The 24,627-nt window shown below is 45.3% G+C and overlaps 1 protein-coding gene across 1 annotated transcript; it reads right to left on the bottom strand.

Annotated features, from left to right (window-relative positions):
• Positions 1–258: 258 nt before the first annotated feature.
• On the bottom strand, positions 259–23,699 carry T265_02388 (hypothetical protein; the record flags this gene model as incomplete). Its single annotated transcript, XM_009166621.1, has 5 exons — positions 259–525; positions 7,383–7,680; positions 9,842–10,230; positions 15,928–16,281; positions 23,622–23,699. 5 exons carry the CDS (start codon positions 23,697–23,699, stop codon positions 259–261), a joined length of 1,386 nt encoding a protein of 461 aa, XP_009164885.1.
• Between the last annotated feature and the right edge of the window lie 928 nt (positions 23,700–24,627).

The raw sequence follows: 24,627 nt of genomic DNA, 5'->3' as shown, positions 1-24,627 counted from the left end.
GTGGCCACCATCGAAACCGGTCGAGAGGGAGGGCTGAACGCAGCAGACGATAGCTCTGATAATTCTATAAACATCCAAGTCATTCTTCAAAGTCAGGGCAAGAACAATGTGGCTGTTGATGTGGGTACAATCTTGTCCAAAAAGATGGTATTCGAAGGTACCAGCCAAAAGCGGTCACGAAAAGTGGATGATCACAGCAAGGGCTGTTTGTGATAATGTGGACGGAGGGCTTTGGTGAAAAGCGCACTTAACGCCATGTTAGTTGGACTGGAATTTGTGTTCAGTATAGGATTGGCAGAATCCAATAATATGTGAAAGAAAGTGAAAATGGCGCAGAATGTCACCAAAAGAAGGGAGCTTACCAGTTTCGGGACACAGTACACAAAACGATCGACTCGCCACCGGTCGGCCAGAGTCTGTCGTCAAGGTTTTTCGAGGAGGCAAACGGTTGGCGACCGCCTCCACGAAGAAGCGAGTCACTGAGTCACCCATTGCCGGAAAGAATAGGACGAGAGTTCGAAGAACCTGCATGGTACGTAGGAAAGACGGAATCGTTAACCGAAAGTTGCCTTCCAAAAGATCATCCGCGGAAGACAATACGCGTGCCGAAACCAGGGTATGAATGATACCTGACGTTCGAAAGCTGTTTCCACACCGTCTATCTGATGCGACTTTTTATTAATCGAAATCTAGAGTATCCTAGTTAGGAGTTGAAAGCAGACCTCAAGCCCCCAAACGAGACCACGGGCATTGATTGATCAAGAGAAAACAAAGCCCCAGGAGACACGAACATACGTCGGACTGGATTGAGCAGAACAGAACATCCACCGTACAAATGGAAATGTGTGAATGTTTAAAAGGTTCACGTAAGACACTATCATGATCAGAAGCCAAGACATTAGAACTGAAAGGTGCTTGATTGCCGAAGCGTCATGTTTATCTAACTACGCTAAAAATCCTTAAAGCGGAAATCAGAGAAGGATAGGTGAGGAAGGGGACCTCGTGCTAGCCTATTGCGAGTATTCTTAGGTGCCTACATGTCCGAACTCTCAATCGAACAATCCGGGTAGAAAATGACAAAGCGAATGTGACACTGATTTGACTAGCCGCCCACGTTTGGATTTTGTTCGAAATGCATCAAAGAAGGAAGGAAACTAATAGAAATGGCAAAACTCCCTCCAAGCGTTTTAGGGCGCGGCGTGCAGTTATCGGGAGAATGTTGAGTGACATGAACAAGTTGGAATAAAGAGAACAAAAAGGAGCGTAACGCCTCCGACGTGTTGGTTGCCAAGACATCTTAGTTGTACATCTCCGCAACTGTGGTTTTGCGGTGTATATCCGAACAGAGAACATGGTTTAAAAAAAGAGACTCATTGAGGACTCGTTCGAATCCATTATATATAACCAGTTCAGTAAGCAATTGTACTGGTTTATGCTCAACTAAGAACTGTAGGTTGGAATTTAGAGCAGACGCTTCCACTTACTAAATGCTAAAACATAACAAAACCGTAGGCGGGTCCTCGGTGGATTTGGGTTGATTACATTGTAATCCAAGCACATAAAATGTTGCTCCATTCGAGCCTCCGTTCCGTTAGACTATCAGCAACTGATGTACAGAGATTCCGGGTGTTGATCGAAAGGCTCGAACCATATAACTACCGACCGAGACACAACTAGAATGAAAGGGAATCAGCATCACCATCATTGTCAGTTGTAATAACCGCGTACCCGCCGTACAGTGGTTGTAGCTGCCGCAATTTCGTTCACCGATGATTTATGGGGGCGGGGGGGTAGGTAGCTGCGCATTTCAGGCGGGAGATAATAAATTGGTGCTTAAATCCAGGAATGAAAGGGAGAAACTGGGCTGTCTGTGAATTTCCATCCGTTTTCCCACATTACCTATGGGAAATATGTTTAAATTGAAATCTTACTCATGTTTTCGACCCTGCTTCACCCATCTTACAACGAGAAAATAGATCCAGCTGCCGATGAAGTATTTTATTTCGCCAAAGTGTATGCAATATCAATCATCCCATAACTTCTTGGTTCGAGCTCACCACAAGTATATGAGATCCATAGCACACAAAACGGCTGTTTCGCTGACGGTGGCTGGTCAACACTCAATGGAAAAAAGGCTAGAAACCATTGAATTCTAGGAGAGAAACCTGCTGTAATTTGAAATTCTCATAGCGGGTAACTCGTTTCATATCCACCTCATACACTAAGACCTTCAGCTAAGTTATTGCCACTGAAACTCCATGAAAACCCATTGAAAACGGCGGCTTCACATCTCGACTGAAAAGAAACTGAACGAGCTATTCTCTAGGAATTTTGCCACATTAGCCCCGTTTTAGTTTATTCTTCTGTTTAGCCCCGCAGTTGAAAGACGTCAGTGTGATGCGACATAGGTATATTATTTTTGACAGAACATACTACTCACAGGGTTGCTGAAAAACAAAGGACAGCTCATTGCTGGTTCATCATTTGGGTTCATCGGATAGGCGTAATCTCCACGTTTTCAGTAACCTTATGTTAAATTTGAACGCTGAATCGTACGAAAGTGCGGAAATATGATCACATGTAAATTGAAACTCGGATAACGCGGAGACTTGCTTAGCCCCAAAAAGGACGAAACCAACCAAATAGTTTTCAGCGACCATGTGAGTAGCTTCTTCAAGTGGTAGTGGAAATAAATAAGCACCTGGTAACCACACTGCATATGGAAGTGCCTAGTAAACTGCATTTTATGTGGGAAGGTTTAATCGATCCTGTAGCTGCATAGATAGGACTACAGAAACAGTCGTACCAATCTGCAAGAACGGCAGCCGTACCAATTGTTGCAGGTATCATGGAAACTCTCCACAAACGCTGCAGCTAAAACCTTGATACCCATAATATTTTGCAGGCAAAATTCGGAAGATGAGTCGGATATTCGTAGATAACAGACAAACTTCTGCGAGAGCAAAGACTGCATTGCGGAAGAGGAGGAGCGTTACGCCTATCGGAAATAAACTTTTCAGAGTTTCCTTGTGGTTTTGACAGAAGAACAATCCGGTTGGAAACGCGATATGGTTTAAGTCTGTATCAATGCTGAAAACGCTTTGTTCGTAAACTTATTTATATCCAGATTTTGCACGACACCCTAAAAAGCTTTGGGTGACACAGACAGCCGAGCCGGGTGGCCTTTTACGAGTCGTCGAAACGGGGCTAAACCAAGAACGCTTTCTGAATCGGTACACAAACATTCATGTTATGATGTTTTGTCAACTCTGTCAACTACATTCTGTTTTCACACAGTTGAATATCGCGCATTCTGGCACATAGCCCACTCACCGTGTACGACGCCCAGGTGAGCTATATATATGCCATTTGCCAATGCTGTCATCTGAGGTCATACACACAGACATCTGGGATCGTGAACCCTACCTGACTTACATAGAGCAAAACTCGGAGGGTCGGTAGCATGAGTAAAAAATCCGTAATGATAATAAATAACTGTACGGCTATAGGTATCCGTTCGATGCGCAGCTGCCATGCCAATCAAACGAAACACGAGGGCTGAAACAGTGCTAGGTTAACCAAGTCTAGACATGGGCAGCCGAGATACTGAGGTTGGGTTCGAACCACGAACCTTCCGGTCAGTAAGTTCGAGTATTTGCCACTGTGCTATCTTTTGCTGATCCGTAAATCAAACAAACCGCATGGAAATACTGTGATCTATCTATCTGACCAATCCGTTTTACCCTCTTCACAAGGGCCAGTGGAAGAAGGAGAGGCTAGAAAATAGGTGACTTTCGGAGGTGAATTTGTACTCTGGGAGTATACAAGGTATTACAATCCCGCGACTTTTTACTTGTCTTATAGTACATTTTGGCGGGGTGCAAATACAGCAGGACCACCGGTTAAGTATGGTTCATAGTTTGACTCTGTTTTGACCGGGAGTGCCACCATTATTAGTGTTAATACTACTGATACTGATTAGTAGTAGTAATAATAACCACCCAGTGCCAACCCCTGAAGTTTACCACCACTCCATCGAGTAAGAACGAAGTAGTTTGCGAGACCTAATCATATGGCTGTTCAGTCATTCGTGGACGAACGATAAAGCGTTCACTGGCGGGTTTGAGCTTTGTCAGATGTGCACAGCTGATAATTAAAATAGGGAGGAAACAGTTGTACAATGCTTCTCATCTTTCCAGTAGAGATAGGCTCCACTGATAGTACGAAATCTCAGTTGGGAACCCCTTCACAATGCCGTCAAAATAGCTTGTAATAATACGGTTTCCATTCTCTGGCTCCGAGTGGAGGGCTGTCTGCAGCTGTTTTCGACTCTCGATCTTCTCAAAGCTGCATTCTCAGTTTCAACTCTCAGTCAGATCGGGTGGACCAAATACGATTCAGTCAACTGATAATAATCGTTCAGCTGTAACACCCCTTCGGTACCTATCTGCCATGTTATCCGAAGGAAGTACGAAGGCTGGGATACTGTCAGGTTACCCAAGCTTAGGCAGTGGAAGTCGGGATGCAGAGGTCGGGTTAGAACCACGGATCTTTCGGTCAGCAAATTTGCGCTCAAACTACTGAGCCATCTCGCCCCCTTAAAATAAACCTCATGCTTAAAGACGTCAGCTGTAGCACCTATTTGGTGCCCAACTGCCATGCCATCCAAAGAAAGCACGAGGGCTGGGATATTGCCAGGTTGCCCAAGTCTAGACAGGGAAATGCGAGAGGCAGAGGTCAGGTCTGAACCACGGACCTTCCGGCCAGCAAATTCGCGCTCAAACCACTGAGCCATCTCGCGCCTATGGTGCAATAAAACAGATCCCTATGAGACCACCTAGACTGTGTTCACCGCATGCGGCTGGCAACCGGTAGTGACACTCCAAAATACAAGCCATACTTCTTGAACTGCACAACTGATTGGTAATCAAACACCATCCAAGCTAGCTTGGAAGGGAATGACAAGGATAAAAAATGTCCAAACCCTCGCACTGAAGTATCTGCTGTTATTTTTACACAAATAGATAAAGATGAGGACCTTATGAAAGTTCAAAGCCGAGAAAAGCGTATACTAGGAGGGAGGGGGATATTTGCTGTTCACAGCACGACTCCAGAGTTTTCAATATTACCATCTATAATCCATCTGCTTGAAATCTCAAAAAAGGAAAAATTGAATCACGTCGAATGCGCAGACCGTAAGCCCCTACACCAGCCGATGGGACAGAGAAAACGAGAGTCATGAACGTAAGATTCGGTTGGATAGATTTGTTTCATTCTCTGCCAAATTCCAACATGGCGCAGTTGATGAGACAGGTGTAATCTTGCGTGTGTCCCTTGTGTTTAGTTGTTGCACCACTGAATGGACGCCACCGGTTGGATGATGTACCGGCCTTTCGAAAATTCTCCTATTCCCTACAGTGTCTCCAGCTAACCCACCCACAAGCCAACGCTGGAAATGCTGACTACTGTGAAGCCACACCCATATTATCCGCATGAATTAATATTACCAGACATGGTCTGGCTGGAGCGGTAAAACGTTGGTCAGTTCATTTCTGGCAGCCTATGAGAAATACCAAGACTTGATGAAAGTCGACTGAATTTGCACAACACAAAAAACAGACATAGGCGGGCGTGTTGTGCCGGAACAAAGGGCGTGATAAGTAACCCCACGGTTGTTGTGATAATTGTTCACAAACAAAACAACCGGTGACAACTACAACCAACGCAGCCACAAATTGTCTGCCGTTCTAAGAAGGAAGAGAGGAGGTGAATCGATCGGTTAGAAAGCGAATCTTTGGGAAGCGGTCAAATAACGTTACGCGACAAGAGCGAATGGTCAAGAATGTACCCAGCCTAGCTAGCCCCCTCCAGAACGATTACTACATCTTACTGACGGGAGGCTCCCTGGTTGATAAATTTACTTAGCGTGAAGCCAGAACATCGATGCCCAATCGCACTTTTTCCCTACATCGCCAGGTAAAATAAACTGTATCCAAAACCGCTTTATGAAGAAATGAGTCTTCCATTGCAATCTTCAAAGAAATCAGGAATAAACTTCGTGGCAAGCCGTTGGAACGTTAGTTTTCGGGATTTTCACCACCGAACAGATCAACGGCCATCTGATCAACAATCGATAAGTCTCAAACACACCGGAGTTATCGTTCACCATTCGAGTGCGCAAAAAATAACTCCAACGTAGTACGAACAAAGTAGCAGAAATTCTTCGAAAAAAGCACAAATTTGTCTAAAGGTTGGCGTGAACCAGCATGGGCCGTTTGACACCCTAGGTTTATTAAATATATTAGATAACGGGTCGTTCCGTTGGTAGAGACACGCTTTGCATCTATGGGAACTACATGGTTGATTACAAAGAACATGGGAACGGCTAAAACTACCGGTCGTTCACTAGGTCCACCTAAAGATATATTTTCGAAGCATATTCCCACTTGTGCGACTCCAAACTTATTATTGCTACCTGCGTTTGCTTCGGAACCTATTCCACAGCATTGGTGCTGATGGATGGATGGGTGGATTATTGAGACTCGGATGAGTAACACAGTGAGCGAACAGCTCATCACATGGTTACGGTAATAAAACAGCAGCTGCTTTATCAGACCGACAGCTTATGAGTCGGACTATCTCTATGTGCTTTATGCCCCCCTCCCCATTAAGGCCAACATAGCTCTCACCGTAACCCAGTAGTACAGTAACAATATTCGCGAAAATCTATTGAATCGAGAAGACCAGGGATCTAGCCAATTACTGTCTTGACTTTACTGAAGTGGACAGTGTTGAAAAAAGCGCTAATAGCGGAGGATTTGCAGACTTGTTGGTTTGGGGGGAGGTGGCTTCAAAGCCAAGGCAGCAGCAACGTCCCAGGTATTTCGGTAGCTTTAGTGACGATCCTCAGATTTCAAAGAAGCATTCGGATGTATATGTGAACTACTCCGTCACCATACCAACTGATCAATGGCTTCTAGCTCAATTTCGAGGACCTAGAAAGGCCTGTTCTTCCTGAGCACTCAGTGAGCTGAGGATCCGAAGAGATACGAATGTTTTAAATGTGAGTTTACACTGTCCTTCTAAGATCTGGAGTTGTTGACATGGCTGAGGAAGAACCTATTAGAATATATATTGTTTTAACAGAGATGGTCGTTGTACTTGGAAGAGTACGCGTTTCTCCCGTCCCATAAGTGGAATAAAAAACTACATGAGAAAAACACGGTCACGTTAAAAACAACCGCAGCTTGTCCTGTTTACATTCACCGACCGTTGGAAGAAATATGAGCATCGAGGGAGCGTGAAGTGTGAACAATCGTTCAGGTAATTAGTTTAGGATACAAACCAGGAAGTAATGACAAAGACTAATGAGATGAAATTACCTGCGCCGCTTGTTCAACCAAATGGATCGATGAACAGCATGTGTGGAATAACGCCCCGGCGACAGATTTCACAACACCTTCAGCTAGAACAAGCAAGGGAACTTCTGCAACCGCCAACCCAACATCTTTCGCATCTTCTCGTTTGGGTAAAAGCGTTCCGGACGATCTGGAGAGGTCGACCAGAGAGGAAAGACTGCAGCTGGCAGCGCTAGAAGTGGCGTTCATCACGAGTTGGTGTAGCAGACCAAACACGAGAATGGAGAACTGCCGGTGTGAAGAGGGCAGACTCTCCAAAACCCTGAGGCAAAATAAATGGAAACAAGAAATATATCTTTTAGGGGGAAAACTCTACTGATTATTACTTCAACCGAGGGAGAACTTAACAAATTCATGGGAGTGTCTGATGAAGTGTGCTCCACAAACCCACATTGCCATCCGAAACTTGCTCGCCTGCTTCAGGATGGTTAATTTAGGACGAGTCGGCTTTGGGTTTGTCACGAATTATAATTCACCACAGGTAACAATGAACGGTTCAGTCCGCCGGATGCTAAACGTATGAACTTCCTGTGACTACCGTCATACAGATCAAAACGATTGCTAGCCAACAGGTACATCCTTGGAGTGGTACACGCCACCGCAGCACACATGATGAATTTCATCCGTTTACTGGCCCCCAAAGACCTGTAAACTGTGGCTCATCCGTTCGGCATGCTGGCGGTTTTCAAACTGTCCAGCGGTCCATCTTCCGGATTTGTTTTCTCCACTTTACACCAAGTAAGGGGCGTTCGGCTAGTTGTACCCATGGCAAGGCACTTACCAGGTGTGCCATCATCTGTACCGAGTTCGTCGATTTAGTTCAATGGGGCTGGCGAATTCCGGAACGAATGCCAGTCCACAATGAAGGGAGTCCTTTGGTGACAATAAAACTACCCCCAAGTTCGTGTCTATCTTGATGTCAAATGATAAACATAACAACCAGGAATGCACTGCGGAGGTTGATTTTTCTTTAGGCAGCGAAACAATCACACGCGTGAGAAGAAGACCAGTCTCAAACAAGTAACATAGCTCGCAACTGATTTTCGCAGCACAGAGCACACAAATTAGAGCACAAAATCATGCTGAGCACGAGGGTGCATTAGACAGGGGGTCGTTGTGAAGAATACTATGCCGCAAAAAGAGTGCTTCGTTCAACGAGCCGTGTGGTATTTCAGCCGAAAGAGTCCACAGTATCACAAACCAACTTGGGAAAAGGTTACGTCTCAAAAAGTAAATTACACTGAACCTACCTACAGGTGGCGTGAACACCATTCATGTAATGCAGATAAACTCAACGAAGCTTTGTAGCGGTCACTCACTAGATCACGTGCCACAAACACTCAAATCACGTGACAATTCCGACAACATGTACACTGCAATTTCCTAGCCATTTTTGTTTACGCGGCTACCAACTGCGTCACGCGCCAGGCTTGCGAACCAAAACAGGTCCAGCTGTATTCATCAAACACGAATGGACATATTACTCTTCACACTGCGCACATAAAATAGGCATGCAACTCGACCTGAACACGTACACACAGCACAGGAAGTCAACCTGGCTCCACAAGTCTTCATGGGCAACTACGGAACACGTGTAACAGATAGGCTGCAGAGAAGACAGGTCCCGCGTCCGGAAATTCACTCAGGAACTCTCAACAGTTCTCCTCAAACGATAGGTCACTTGTTGGCTTATTCCCTTCTTTCATTGTATTTAATTTTTTATCAAGTGCACATAACTTGTGTAATCATCATCCTTCTGGGGGCGAGATGGAAAGTGGTTGGAGCGCGAATTTACTGACCGGAAGGTCGGGTTCGAACCCGACCTCTGCCTCTCGACTTCCCCTGTCTAGGCTTGGGCGACCTGGCAGTATCCCAGCCCTCGTGTGACATATCAGCTAGGCACCGAAAGGGTGCTACGGCTGTACGATTTTCATTTTTCATTTCTGGAGAAACAGACATTTGTTAGTGCTTGTCACCTTCTGATAATCAACCCAATTACGTTAGAACCAGATCACTAACGATTGAAGTGTCACGTGATTTGAATGTTTAGTGACGCATGATCTGGTGAGTGACCGCTACAGCTCCATGCCCAACACAAATATTCGTGGAACATTCGTAAGAAAACCCAGCATACGTTTGTACGAGGAATATGTGACGCACTTCCGTTAAGACAAGTGTAATCCTCGTCAGCGCTTTGCACACGTTTATGAGAGCATTTTCTTTCTATCTGTTACAATGTAGATTGACTGCCAAGCGGAAATTCCGCAGGCAATCGCCTTTCCCCAGTTTTTTTTAGGATTGGCAGGCGACCAAGATCATTGAGGTTCAAGCACCCGAAAGAAATAAGCATCCATGCAACTACTGCAAATTGGAAACAAACAGTAGAAGTTAATTTGCGAAAAAAGTGGTGACCAATTGCGTACCTGAGAAACACAGCAATCCGTCGTTCGGCCACCTCGGAGAGTTGAGTAAGTTGTATAACGGAACCTCGAGGCAGTCTGCTAGAAACGGACCCGAGTGGATTTAGATCATCTGCAAAGGTGACGGTTTTTTGGTCGCCAGGGGGAAACAGCCGGGAGCAGTGTGATTCCGCAACGACGGATCTGGAAGAGAGCACGGGATCCAATAGCTCGTCGACTTCGGTGGAACAGGAACTTCCGGAAGCAGTGGAGAGGAGCAGAGCTTCACCACGTACACCAAACAGTCCATCGGGAATGGATAAAAGTAATTTCTTGGCCACATTAGCGACAGTGTACACGTTGTAGTCGCTCCAGTTGACTGGATTGCCAGAAGTAAATTCCTGCAGTATTTGCTGTAACAGTTCAAGCATGCGTATGAAGTATTCAGTTTAATAATAATTCAGGGGGGACGAAATCTGGCTCCTTTTGCAAGGGCAAGTGAGTATACACTGTAACATTGAGAAGCACTTCACATGCGTCCCGCTCTTGTTTGGCATCAGCGGTGTGGTACGTTGGAAGGATTCTCTGGTAGATTCGAACACACAACTTTCACCAAAGGCATACGCCCTATCTTGGAACCACTGGTACGGTTGAAATGCTCATTTATAGGACACCGCATTTCTCATGCCCAACAACCTGGTGTCATCAACCTCAGGCGGCACTGTCGGAGAATAGTCTAAACGAGAGATTCAGTCGAAAGTCAGTTGGGTCCTCTCTCAGTTGAAAATGAGTGTGTCACAATGCATGTACAGTACCGGGTTCATGTGGAAGACAAGACTAAGGGGAATCCCGTGGACTCAGCCTACCTGATAAAACCGAATAATGGTTAAACTTGTAATGGGCTGTTGAACTATTTTCACCAGCCTTATGTCAAGAAAACAGTTCTGGGTCTGCTTATTGGCACAGCATGGTTTGTATAAAATACATTGTATTTCGATTACAAAAGGTAGCATCACACGGGATAGACGAAATACACTACCCAAAAGGTTGCTGAAAACGCTTCGACAGCTTACGATCGGTTTTGCCCTTTTTGGTGCTCATCAAGTCCCCCGAGTCTCCGTCGAACTTAGTATGTTCTAATTGAACCCAAATTGCACGAAATTAGCGGAATACACTCATCTGCATGCCTGGAAGCCCGTTAAACCTCTCGTTTATGATTAATGTGCTACGCCCGGCCAACACAAACAGTTATTTTAGGGTCCATAATGTATGACTGATTATGGTCTGAACCCAAATGCACGAAATTAGCGGAATACACTCATCTGCATGCCTGGAAGCCCGTTAAACCTCTCGTTTATGATTAATGTGCTACGCCCGGCCAACACAAACAGTTATTTTAGGGTCCATAATGTATGACTGATTATGGTCATTTGACGTTGGTCGCGTTACTTTCCGTTCACCCAAGGGAATATCGGGTTCATTAGCCTAGTCTTTAGAATGGTTTGTTTCTCCCAACCGTCGATGCATCTGGTCGGATTATCATCCTGTCTGGAAGGACTTTCAAGAAGTCGCACAGAAAACCGCGGCATTAGCCGAAACCCAACGGAATCATACCTGCAGAGAGGCCATCTCGTGAATCTCTCAATTTGTTTCCAGCACAGTGAACCCAAACTGTAAGTGAATCATGGTCTACTCAGGGGCAACCGAAATTAGATCCATATACTTCGAGTACATAAGGATTGGAGTGTATTCCACGGTGTGAGTTCGACGTGTCGCCGCTAAATACAAACCTTTCCAAATCAAGTATGACAGGAACAGCTTTACCAAATGGATTTGACCGTCCCCCCTCCTAGAAATACTTACGATAGGTCGCACGTGCGAGATTAGCCGCCATCAACCCAGTGAACCTACAGAATGCTTCCAGCCCGGTACTAACAAACCTTTCAATGTGAATTACAAGTATCCGACCCCGGAACTGTCCAACTATGTAGGGTGACGCTTATGGATGGGCTGTACTTATATCCTTCACAAATACGGCTGTACATACTGCACACAGAGAGGAATGATGCCGAGTAGACGACTCCCGTCTATAGAGTTCACGTCCTTCCCTAGAGCAATTAGTCTACCGAGTTCGCACTAATCGCACCAGGACAGGAGAACGAGAGCTATGTGAAGTGTACGAATTCCGTAACCACTAACAACTGGATGGTCACGTCGTGAAAAGCTGAACATATCAAACGATGGACTTTGATTAGATTGAACCAGAAGCGAATTCCCTTTTAGTGTTCAGCTATCAATCAATGAGCATTGAGCAATCGCATCCTGTAACATCATCAGATAAGTCGATAAAAGGTCTGATGGAAGTATGGAAAGAGAACAAACAGAAAACTATATCATGATTGAAAGGATAAGGAACCTTTTCGAAATGCGTGCTGTTGCTACCGTAAAGGTGAAACAATAGTGAGAGGAACAATGCGCGCTGTCAGCGCCGGTTTTTATTTATTCCTATCAGTTATCAAATGGTTGATAGTCACACTAACACTCAAATGTCCAAACAACCACTTGGAATGTTTTTAATTCCAAAATGTTCACATAGTTCTCCCCGCGAAGTGCTGCTGTTCCGTGGATTTTCATGTTTAAAGGATACGAGCGTTTGTTCCAGGTTTGTTTTGAACCGTTCAGGCGGCAAATAAGACAGTCTTTTTCGCCTTTAGCCAGGCAGTCAGACTGTTTTTGGTGACCTGCAGTGGCCGCACTAATCGCTGTTGTCGCGATGGCGGGTAGCACATGCCGCGCACCCAGTATGGCGCGGAGCTAGATGCAATTACGTACGTACGTGAGATCAACATGTAGTTCTTCCCTGTAGTGTACACTAAAACGTTCCACCTCCCATTGCAGTGACGCCTGTAGGGATCTGCCCTACAGTTAGTAACTCACAACAGAATGGTGCGTATTTAAGCCGTCCAATCCCAATAGTTGTAACCCGAATAGCGATCGAAACAAATCGAACTTAAGACATGCAACTAGTTCGTCTGATGAACTGCATTTCTGAGAGTGTTTATGGTCCTGGAAGGTAGACGAAGCTAGTCCACGGCACGGGTCATGCATTGATAGGTATTCGTCAATGATCCAGCATCTTGCTTTGGACTACAACGGACTCGATGTGCTCAGCAACACACAGCTACTCGGTGGGCCGTTTGAGGAGTGAATTACCCGGATCGTTACGTGTTGTATAGACACATTGATGCAAAAACGCTTCCGGTTAATCCACCAACCCTTCGGTCTTCACGTGGAAACAAACATGTACGTGGTACTCCAGATGCGACCATCAGAAGTGTGCGTCCGGGGGCCTTACTGCGTCCACTCGATAGTTATACAATCCCATTTGTCGCTGAGCAGTCAACAAGCATTAATAATCCAGTAACGCATCATTTCAGTTGCAAGCCACATAACCCTGAGAGATATCAAGCCCGTTTTGTGACGAAACTGGATACACGCACCCAAGGGTTGGAGCATGCTGACGGATAAGGTTAGTAGTAGTAGTAGTAGTAGTAGTCTGCACAACAGCGCTGACGGTCGCGGTTTACGAGAGTTGGTCACTTCGCCTCTGTCGAATCGATGGCTCGTTTTCCCAGAACGAGTGTTTCCACGGATATTTATCCGGGGTATCCAGCTCCGATGCAACCTGCTTAGGACGAGAGTTAGAAGCGCTCGGCATGGTCATGGTGGCCAGACGATCTTATGTCGTGGAAACTGTGGCCAACCGGAGAGTTTGGTACATATTTTGCAATCCTGCTGGATCACGCATGATGCCAGATGTGCTCGTCATAATCGGGTTGCAAGGGAACTTGCAAAACGTCTCCGTCGACTGGGATACACCGTCTTCGAGGAGTTGAGAGCCCCTACTTCTACGTCGNCCCCGAGCGAATAAAAGTTGACGGCAAACTAATTTCTCTGGAGTAGGCTAAAAGTGAACACAGAGAACAAAGAAGGTCTGAATCTGACGAGGTGAAAACACAGAAGAACGAAAGACAAACGAAATTCTAAAGTGGACAGCAGTCCCTAAATATTACACTTTGTGTGTTAAAATAAAAGCTGACGAAGCCCTATCAAGTTCCATTCGGAAATATTCCGAAGACATTATAGTAGTAGTAGTAGTAGTAGTATAAGTGATAGGTTCTTTGCAAATTCAAGTTTCCCCGATGAACCTAGTATGAAATCCACCATCAGCAGAATAACAGTAACCGTAGGCTAAAGATTTACAGAACGAGGACAGAGTTGAAATATGCGTTTACTATGGTCCTCTTGAATGCAAGGCTGGGCTATCAAAAAAGTGCTAAGTACAAACGAATGGAGCGCACGCCCAAACGGCACCAAGTGTCTGACACGATTCAGATAAAGAATATCAACACGGTCACAAAATACGCAGATGCAACAGTCGGTCTGGGCTGTTACATTTATGCTCCTAGCAGTCAGTGAGAAAAAGACGCCAAAACTAAGATCGGTAAAAGTAAGCATGGCCAACCAAAGAAGTTCGAAATCTTATGCTGTGTATCTAATTGTGGGGCTGTAATCGACGAAGCACGCACGAAAATACGTGTGGATGAGTACTCAAACCACTGAAAACTCGTTTACGGTGTCTTGGAAGTATCATCATTCCGTACTTTACTACTCTCGGTGCTTCAATGAAATGTACTGTCGAGAGAACATCGCTAAAAGTCTACAGTTTGAAAAGGTAAGCAAACTGTTATTCATCGGGAACCTTAAATTTAGCTCATCTTCCGAGAGAGAGAGAGGTGCTGAATGTAGGATCGGAGATAGTTTCTGATGCACATCAGCTCGAGATGGCACCGAGGCCAATGGTGCCTGTCAAATCAGAAGAACAGGCAGAATGAGTGTGTAGCTAGGCTGTGGCATGGTAATGGTAGAAAAACTACGCGCATTTAGAGTTAACCGATCAGCATGGCAATACAAAGTCAGATTCATACAAGCAACAAAGACCCACACAGATGTGACCGGATCCCGTCACCTGGGCTACTGCCTTCCGAAAAACACACCGAGAAACACAATTCTTTCTTTCACTCCTAACGAGGAAACGTCCTAGTGGAAATTAGCTGGAGAATCGATCTAGAGTTTTGGCTGAACAATTCTTTCACCCTATCCTAACGAGGAAACGTCCTAGTGGAAATTAGCTGGAGAATCGATCTAGAGTTTTGGCTGACTGTCAGGTGAAGAGGATGATGTGACAGGCAGTGCCGGTGAATTTTACCGCCGCACATGCACGCAATCAATGAGAGGAACAGCTCGGATAGGAAGTTCATTTCGTTGTTGTCAGGATAAGTCTTTGTGACTAGGTACATTTTTGTGGTTCTACTGGAGTTTCGCTAGGGATACGAAAAGTATTCGGTCCCAAAGACGTACTAGCAAAGGCTACTGAACATTGCTCAGACCAATAACGTTTCAGTAGTATATAACGCGTTCACAGGTATCTATAATTATCGGTCTAGAAATAACACGGACTCATGGAAGTAGTCCATGCCGCTTAGGCACCACTATAATCACAGTAATCCTGTGCTAAACGCGTGCGTCGCTAGTCAACCCGTGCATGTGACATTCCCCGTTAGTTGTTCCCTAGAGCAAGAAGTGCCGTACCAAAAATAAGTACACCCGCGGGGACCACCTAATTGCATACTATTGAGAAATTAGCAGACACCGAGTTGTCAACCGCCATATCATCCTATTCCACACTTTTATCATCTTCAAACAATAGTACGACCGTGAGACGTCTCAGCTGATGAGTCAATGATCAGTCTGGTTAGGTGACAAACAGTTGGTGAACGCGATTGGGAAGTACCGGTCATTGCATGATCATTCGCTGGCACATTCACTCAAAGAACAAGGAATACTGCTCGAGCGACGCTTTTCCTTGTGATAAACCAGTCATCAGGAAGTGCCTTTGAAAGGTTTATTTCCTCCATTAAAACGGCCTCTTATAACGGCTCCTCGTCTAAACACTACCGTGCCAATTCAAACAGGCTCCTGTAAAAGGGCACCGGAGAAGCGAGTATTATGCACTGAAAGTTATGGCTGGAATCGGGAAATAAACATACCCTCATCTGTGTTATATTTCCGGGCCTGCGGAACATGTCATTCACATGCCCACCTTGCTGTGCCAAATAGACAAAGAGGCTGAACACAGGTTGGGGAATGTGGCACACATCGTCGCCAGAATCCGGGTCAGTGGGTGGGATTTGACCGTTCTTCGGTGACAGTCCTGGTGCGACATCAGTTGCCGTTGAGGTGGTCATCTTCCGTGATGTGTTACGATAGCAGCAGACAGATGACACCGTCATTGCGGAAGATGAACAGGAACATGAAGAGAACCAAGACGGTTTCGAGGTGGAAGTTCGCACACCATGGTTGACGCCCTGCCAGCAAGACATTTCAGTGCGATCGTGCAACAACTGTACGGAATAGAATGTCTTCGTTTTAGGCTAGTTCATATGAATCATATTGAACGACTGGAAACCAAAGCCTGAAAAATTTTTTAAACAAGAGGAACGTTATGTGCTTCGAACGAATGCAATCGCGTTCCCTCAAGCAACGACAAACTCAAGGTTCATTTGTCCAGCCCTTGTTGGACCGGGGGCGAGATGGCTCAAGTAGTTAGAGCATGAATTTACTGACCGGAAGGTCCGTGGTTCGAACCCGACCTCAGCCTCTCGGCTTCCCCTGTCTAGGCTTGGACAACCTGGCAGCCCTCGTGCTTCCTTCGGGTGGCATGACAGTTAGGCACCGAAAGGGTGTTACAGCTGAGCGCTTCTTGTTGGACCAGCGTAGCACATATATCATCATCAATAACAACAACAACAATAATGACGACGACAATAGCATAGCATCGGTGTTCAACACCGATTCTTCGCTGCCGTACAAGCATATGATATTTAAAAGCCTTTTGGTGAAGAAAAGAATCAAAACGAGACTTAAGGCTAGCAGTGCAATTTTTCGAAATCAATTTTATTTCCCTATGGCAAGTCAAAGGTTGACCACTTATATGATTTTGCTAAACTGCCTTCTGTAAACAATGGTTCTGCATGCGCAATACATGGCCTGACCAATACAGCCTCTGGTGCTGGATACATTCCCTGGTTAAAGTCCCCGTTGCACAACCGAACAGTTATTTCCACACCACCTTGTAACACAGTGCTATTCGTTGCCCACCAAACACCTTTGGACCGGCTTCCGATTCAAAATTTGTTTTTTTAAAATGAAAAAGTGGACAAAGAAAAGACCCGACGATAAAATAGTATACGACTAGGAGGTAGCTACACCGTGAAACACTCGCTTAGACAGCCTGGATGAAAACTGGCAGCATGATACCAGCGAGGTCCGTTGGCGGACATGTCCTGGAAACTGGCCAACCGAATGAATGACACCAAAACTACATAGACATCCCCTGATCTCGCGAAATACAAACAAATTTGGTTTTGCGAGAGACTCACCTGGAACCCAGCTGAATCTCTCAGTTTCGAAGTTTCCCCTAATCTCCTTCAGAAAAGCGTCCCCAGCATGAAGAGTGCCGGTAAACGGTGTGTCGGAATGGGTAGCGCATGATCGCACTACTGCTTACTTATTACTCCTACTTTTACTAGTGTGTAGTTTCCGCAACTGTTGCCCAATAAAAAAAATTTGCTCCGTGATCACCTCGTCACAAAGTGCCTAACGCTAGTCCACACAAAATGTAGAAGAATGTAGTCAAAAAGCTAAAGACGTCACGGACCCGAAAGCTGGCGGTCTCTGCTGCACGCGTGACCCTTAAGGGCGAGTAATATGTTTCTTGAGGGCATAAACAAGGTGCAAAGTAGCGAGAAAATCTCTGGACAACCACTTGTGTTACAACGCTGAGCCGTTGATTACAAAATAGGGAAGTGGTCACTGAGCAGACTGCAATACCCTAGGCGAACATCGAGAACAAAATTGATAAGATACGCCCTCAGACATTGCCGAATGTAATAGCCTGATTTTGAAGCAGACACATAAGTTGCAAAATAGGATTTCATTCGTAACTAAGGCAAACCTTTTTGACTCAGAGTTCTCTGACTTGAATCTAACGCTAGCGTTTCGATTTATTATGGCTAAGCTTTGAAAATCCTCTCGCTCCCTTAGAGTTATATAGTATTTGCCTAGCGAAAGGATATCAGAGTTGATCGATGCGATTTAAGTTTACTGCTACAAACGACGTTAACGTATGGTGCCCAAACATTCGCTCACATCTTCCTATGGACCGTTTACCGCTCGTGCCCGATAGACAACTCTGCATTTGCTGCTAGACAACCTGATCAAACAAGTAAACACGACTGACATTCGAAAAACGGACCAAACAGCTAGAAATTTGTAGCAGGTCATGTGACAGTTTGACAACCCTGGAAAACGAAACAGCCGAGTGTGGAAAGACACTAAAATCCAACTGAAGACGCTTGGATCAGTCGAGACAGCCGACGTGGGAAAACCAAACGGTACAAAACAAAGCGGGTCCCCATACACATGTTCGGTTATCTCCGAGGCACAAACAATGTCCACTGATAGAGTCTGTCGGTACAATGTGTGCGCTAGAAAGCACGGTCAGTCGGTCATGAATGAATGAATACACTGAATCCGACTGTCTCAACAATACGGATATGTTGCGATAAACTCGGGTGTGCACAACCAGTGGAAAACAATCCTGATAACCGGACGCCATTAAACTCTATTGTCCAGATGTCCCGACAGATTTATGACAAACCAAATCTCCACGTAACTGGACAAAAAATTTCGTCCCATCAGAGACGAAAAAACAAGAAGCACTGTACAGTTGTTTAATGCCCCCTGGGACTCGTGAGAGGTGCGCATCTTACGAAATTCAGAGTTTTGAACCTACAACCTCCGAGTTGGTAGTTCGATCACTTCAGTGTTTGGACTTGAGCGGCTGAACAGCAGTGTGATTAGCTCTGACAGAAAGAAATCTCGATTGAGATAAATCTCTTCACACTACGATCAATCTATAAGTAGCTCGAAGGAAAAATTTCACCAGAGGAGTGAAACTCCCGTCTGAGAAGTCGTCAATCGATGAGCCAGCCAACAGGTGTGACTAAACGACTGGCTCCTGTCACTGAAGGATGAGTGGCGCTAAGTGGGAGTTATTCATACTGCTTGTCAGCCCCTGATGGTCAACCGTTAAGTGTTCAACCACTGGCCGAATGGTCATGGGTTCGCAACTCTCGGGGTTTCGTTAGATGAGCACTGATGAAACAGTTGTACAGTGATTAGAAAACGGACATTTGGTTGTGCGGCAGGCACTTCAATCCGAACAAACATCCAGCATCATCGACTACAATGGCTCAGTCATGTGCTACACATGCCGAAACACCGTCTACCGAGACGAGTGTTGTTCTTCGTGCCTCCTTCAGGATGGCGCAAACCGCGAGGTGGACAGCACATGACTTGGAAGAAGGGCGTGAAAATGATCACGAAGAGTTTGGGTGTTGGCGTTGGACGATTTCAAGATGGGGTCCCCGTCATCGCTCCTACGCTTGGCTGGAGACGTTGCAAGAAATGGCGGCTAATCGATGTCAGTGGCGTTCGTGCTGTCAGTTTATTTCCAGATTGTCTGATTGAGCGGCAGGAGTTGTAGGCACCTCGGAATGCTTGACATAGGCCAGCACAACGTGCCCCCACGAACCTTATGGTTGTACGGCAGTGAAGCATCAGTAGCAACAATGATGCGCTGTCTTTGATGATAATGATGATAACGTACAGTGCCTCTAGGTTTTTAACCATGAGTTGGCCTTGATGAGAGGACCAAATCTCAAGTAAAAACTAAAAAATATCCTCACGCTACGATTATCCAATGAAATACCTGGTCATAACCAACATCTTTGGTAGGTATACTGGGAATTTCAATCTCTGGGTCTGAGCTTATTCAACTCAAATAGTAAACAGCCAGTCCAAATGTTCAATTAGCAGCAATCGTGAACGTGAATTGTACCACGGCCCAAAATTAAATGACGACGATTGTCCAATAAAGACACTGCGGAGTGTGACACCCACAGAGGATAGCCGGGGACTTGTTAAGTACTGTCAAAGGCAGTGGGAAAAAGCATGGCCTCTATGTGACCTACAGAGTCTGTGATCAGCGCAAGCATACAGTGCCGATTTACCTAAACTGAGGATCGCACAACTTCCAAAGAGCACTAATCCTGCCCCAAAGATACGGATTTCATTTTACAAGTAAAGTATAAAAAACTGAAAAGCCAGGCATAGTACACACCCTAGTCAGAAATGATTAACGGTGCGAATCTCACGAGCATTGCAACGTGAAACGCTTCACATAGCCACTGGACATTAACCGAACATCTGAGAGGCTGATAAGCAGTCTACTCTCGCATAAAGGAGACTGTTCACAAGGTTGCTGGAAAATCCTCGACAGTTCACGACCGGTTTCGCCCTTCTTTAGACTCATCAGTGAGACGCCATCCCCAAGTTTCCGTCAGACCTGTGTTCTACTTGAACCGAAATTGACAAATTCACTCATTTGCATATCAAGTTGGTTTTCACGGGAGACAAATAAATCTCTCATTTATGATACACTTCAATTACTAAAGATGGTCATTGACCAGATGTGATCTTGGAAAGTTTTTTTTCTCGCGACGGGAAACACTAATTACAATGTGGCTGAAAACCCCTCGACAGCTTATGAGTAGTGTGTTCCGTCAACAAAGTATCCTGAACATCATGCTAACTAAAATATGAGGTGGCCTTTGTGCAGTTGAAGAGTAGCATAAACGGGCAATCAGGCTGGGATTCAGTTGAACGCCCCCCCCCCCGGTTCGCAAATGAGCTTATTTCGCCAGAAAACTGATTTGTTATTATAGGAAAGGGTCGTGCGATCAGTTATCCGCTGCATCTAATGCCCACGCCTCAAAGCCATTGTAGTAGCCAGGCCAACTTAATCCTATGATCACTACCTAAGCCCTTTGACTGCGGACTACAGCTCAACACTAATCTCTTTGAGATCGTATCACTGAGATCAAGGGTACTTGTGACATTTCACTCCCAAATGTTTGTAGCACGAACAGAAAAACGTTCACCTTAGACCATAATGAATGAGGGCAAAACAGGGTACCGAAAAAATTGTAGTAATTCAGCCAATTACAGACAACTATGATCCGAAAACATTTGATTACAGATCCAGAAAAAATCATGGAGAAAATTACAAGGTTTCCGTGTTGTTCGGTGAATAATTTAAACCTTTCACTACCTTCAAAATACTGCAGAAATTCGGTTAAATTTGAGAACTAGGTCAAAGTAATCAAAAAAGTTGAGAAAATTTTTCTCCGAATTTTTCTTCTTCATAAGAAACTACTCACAAGGTTGCTGAAAACTCTTCGACAGCCCACGAACGGTTTTGCCCTTCTTGGGACGAATGGGTGTATTTCTCAAAAAACAGTCCAATTAGGGTTCAATTAGAACAAAAGGTTGACGGAAACTCGGGGACTGCGCCTACCTAATGAGCCCCAAGAAGGACAAAACTGGTCGTGGGCTGTCGAACAGCTTTCAGCAACCATGTGGGTAGTTTTCCTAATGAAAAGTTACTGCGATATCTTGAATACCGTGCCAACTGAAACATGAGGCGGTCTGCGTGCAGCATATTCATTTGTAGAATATCATAAACGAGGGATTCAGTTGGGTCTCTCGTGAAAACCAATTTGATTTACAAATGAGTGTAGTTCTCGTTTTCGCGTTTATTTCTACGGAGTAAAATCACAATAAGTAGGATAGCCAAGTGAATCGAGGAAAATGTGAGAAAGATCTTCCTTGCATCCAACCCATGGCTACATCCCTGTGACATCATTCATCATCATCATCATCATCATCATCATCATCATCATCATCATCATCATCATCATCATCATCATCATCATCATCATCATCATCACACCAATGCTTCACTGCCGTACAGCCATGACTTATTTGAAAGCCTTATTGTAAAGAAAAGAATAAAGGTGGATGGGGGAGGGATTTAGTGCTAGCTTAACACAATCATTCAGAGGTGGCTACACCTCCAGACATTCATTCAGGCAATCTGGACAGAAACTGACAACAAGAACGCCACTGACATCGGTTGGCAGTCATATCTTGTAGTGTCTCCAACCAGGCACAGTGAGGATCACGCGGTCCCCATCCTGGAAGGCGAGTAGCACCGACAGCACCCAAGCGTTTCGTGATCTCCTTCATACTCCTCTGCCAGGTCAAGGGTTGGCCACCTCTCTGTTTACGCCACTCTGAGTTGGGCATGGAAAACAGCACTCTCTTCGGCAAACGATAGTTCGGCATACTTAACACGTGCCTCAACCAACGCAGCTTCTGGTGCTGGACACATTCTTCAATGGAAGTACGCGTCCGTTCTTGGCTGTACCAATTTACATCACTTGGTGCACCAGAAGTGGCCACAAGCTTGCTGCCAGAGGGCATTCGTTCTCTTACAAGGCCAGGAGGGATAGAAATTCAATTGGAACAATATCAGCAAGATATGATGCTGCATTGATAGGGTAAATAAACAATCGCATTAAAACCGGCCCTGCCCACTGACCTCTCAGAATAAAGGAACTCCATAGTCATCAAAACATGGGCCAAATAAGGGATCAAGGAAACCAAGAGGAGCAGAAAAACCGCCAAATTCAAAAGGAAACATTGATTAGACCAGAGTGTACAAGATCAAACAAGCAGAAAAATGGGGACCTTCCAGAGGACGATCGTGCAAATCAACCAACTAAGTGCAAGAAAAGACGACAGTTCGGGAATTGACCAATCAAAATGCAGAAGGACAAACAACCAATCAGCCAAAGAGAAGACATACCAGAATGCAACACAAATTGCGAACGGGCAAATCCGAACAATGAAACTAGGAGCGTAACGGAGCCAGCAAACGCAAGAAAGTAAGAACAAGAAAGTAAGACAGTAAGAAAGTAAGACAGCGCGGATCACAAACGGGCCAACCGAACTTCGATTAAGAACATCTATGAATAAGCACTGACGTTAGAGGTCAAATACTGCTCACAAACTATTGAAGCTTCAGCACAAGCGGAGAAACTGCCTGCCTAGTCGCAAACTGGTGCAACCCGAATGGTGACAGAAATTATTGGGGCAAACAGTCTTGGGGACTATGGTAGCAGAATGGCGTAGAAACGGTGTAGCGGAATAGAACTGATAACCTAAGAGTAACCACGAAAATGAAATAATCTGACTATGAGCAGTTGACAAACACTGGACGAATAGAAAGCACATATTGAAATCGGATTACCTTGTTGGAGACAAAGGGTGTGATTAAAGTTCCAGGACGCCCGGCAACAATGGGAGCGGACATTTTGGCATTGCTCCTGTTCAGAGTCAATCAACTTGGGAGTCAAGCGATGAGGACCCTCGGTAAAGAAAGGCTTTCAGTCCGTCCCAAATTCACGACACGCGCAGACAATCTGGAGGCAGAAGAAAGTCAGAGCTGAGGATAGAACGCAGACGATTACCAAAGTCAAGCAGCAGATTAGAGCCCCAGGTTCTGGGTTGGGGAGAATGGTGCTTTCACTTCATTGACTGACAGTGCGTGGATAGCAGTTTTCTAAAAACCACTAAGGTCACTGGCGCACTGTCTTATTTGGCACAAATTAGGTAGTCGAATGTTGAGCGCAGTATCACCTGTGCAGAATGACGGGCCAAGGTGATTCCTACTGCAGGGAGTCTTTGTGATTGGGGTATGCTTCAAGGGACTAACCAAATAGATATCTTCCAAAGGTTCTCTCGGGAAGAGACAGTTATCTGTACAAGGAGAGGAGAGTGTGACTAATGTCATAGCCTGTTCCTTCTCACTCGAGATGGCTCAGTGGTTAGAGGGCGAACTTACTGGTCGCAAGGTCTGTGGTTCGAACCCGACCTCTGCCTCTCTACTTCTCCTGTCTAGGCTTGGACAACCTGGCAGTTGGGCACCGAAAGGGTGTTACGGCTGAATGATTATTATCTTATCTTTCTCGCCCACCCAGCAGCATGCAACAGAGCCAATGGGATTACGGCCGATGTGGCATGAAATTATTTGATTCGCGACACATGGTTGAACTGCTATGGCGTCCAGCCCTATGAGTAGAGTAATAAACGGAAGCACTGAGAGACTAGTGGACACGGACAACTTCGTTACAGCTTGCTGGGCAATGTAGGTGAACACCGCGGTAATGTTGATTTCTCTGTTAACGAACCCACAAAGTAGCATGATAAGAATCAAGTTAAGCATCCAGAAAAAACGGTAATCTTTGGTTAAATCTGTTGCTGTATGATACAGCTCAGTCTACGGTAACCCCGGATTAACACTCCGTAGAGCTGGCACCCATTAAAGATACCTGACGATGAGTGTGTAACTAAATTAATCGCTCCGCAATATCAGCACAGATAGTGTCTATTCGAACCAATTGCATGGTTGTGCTCCTTCCGGACTTGACCGAATCGAACATTATATCACCCTCAGGGATAAAGATATCCATGTTCCTTGCCTACCGCAGTAATCCTGACAGATCTTGAGAGGGGCCCACTCCAGCTTCAAAGACACTGTTTTATGGAGCGTATACCGACCCGAGGCACAAATATAGTTCACCGCGTCGAGTCATGCATGCGTATATATATATATATATATGGACGCTGGCAACTTTGCAGCACACTTAACTGTCAGAATCAAATTCAAAATTGGGACCACAATGCCGTGGATGGAATGAGTTATTTTATCAGGATCTGGA

This window comes from Opisthorchis viverrini (assembly GCF_000715545.1).
Source record: "Opisthorchis viverrini unplaced genomic scaffold opera_v5_29, whole genome shotgun sequence".
In the NCBI taxonomy this organism is placed as follows: Eukaryota; Metazoa; Platyhelminthes; class Trematoda; order Opisthorchiida; family Opisthorchiidae; genus Opisthorchis; species Opisthorchis viverrini.
Note: the sequence above shows the minus strand (reverse complement) of the source record. Positions and strands in the feature narration are given on the sequence as shown.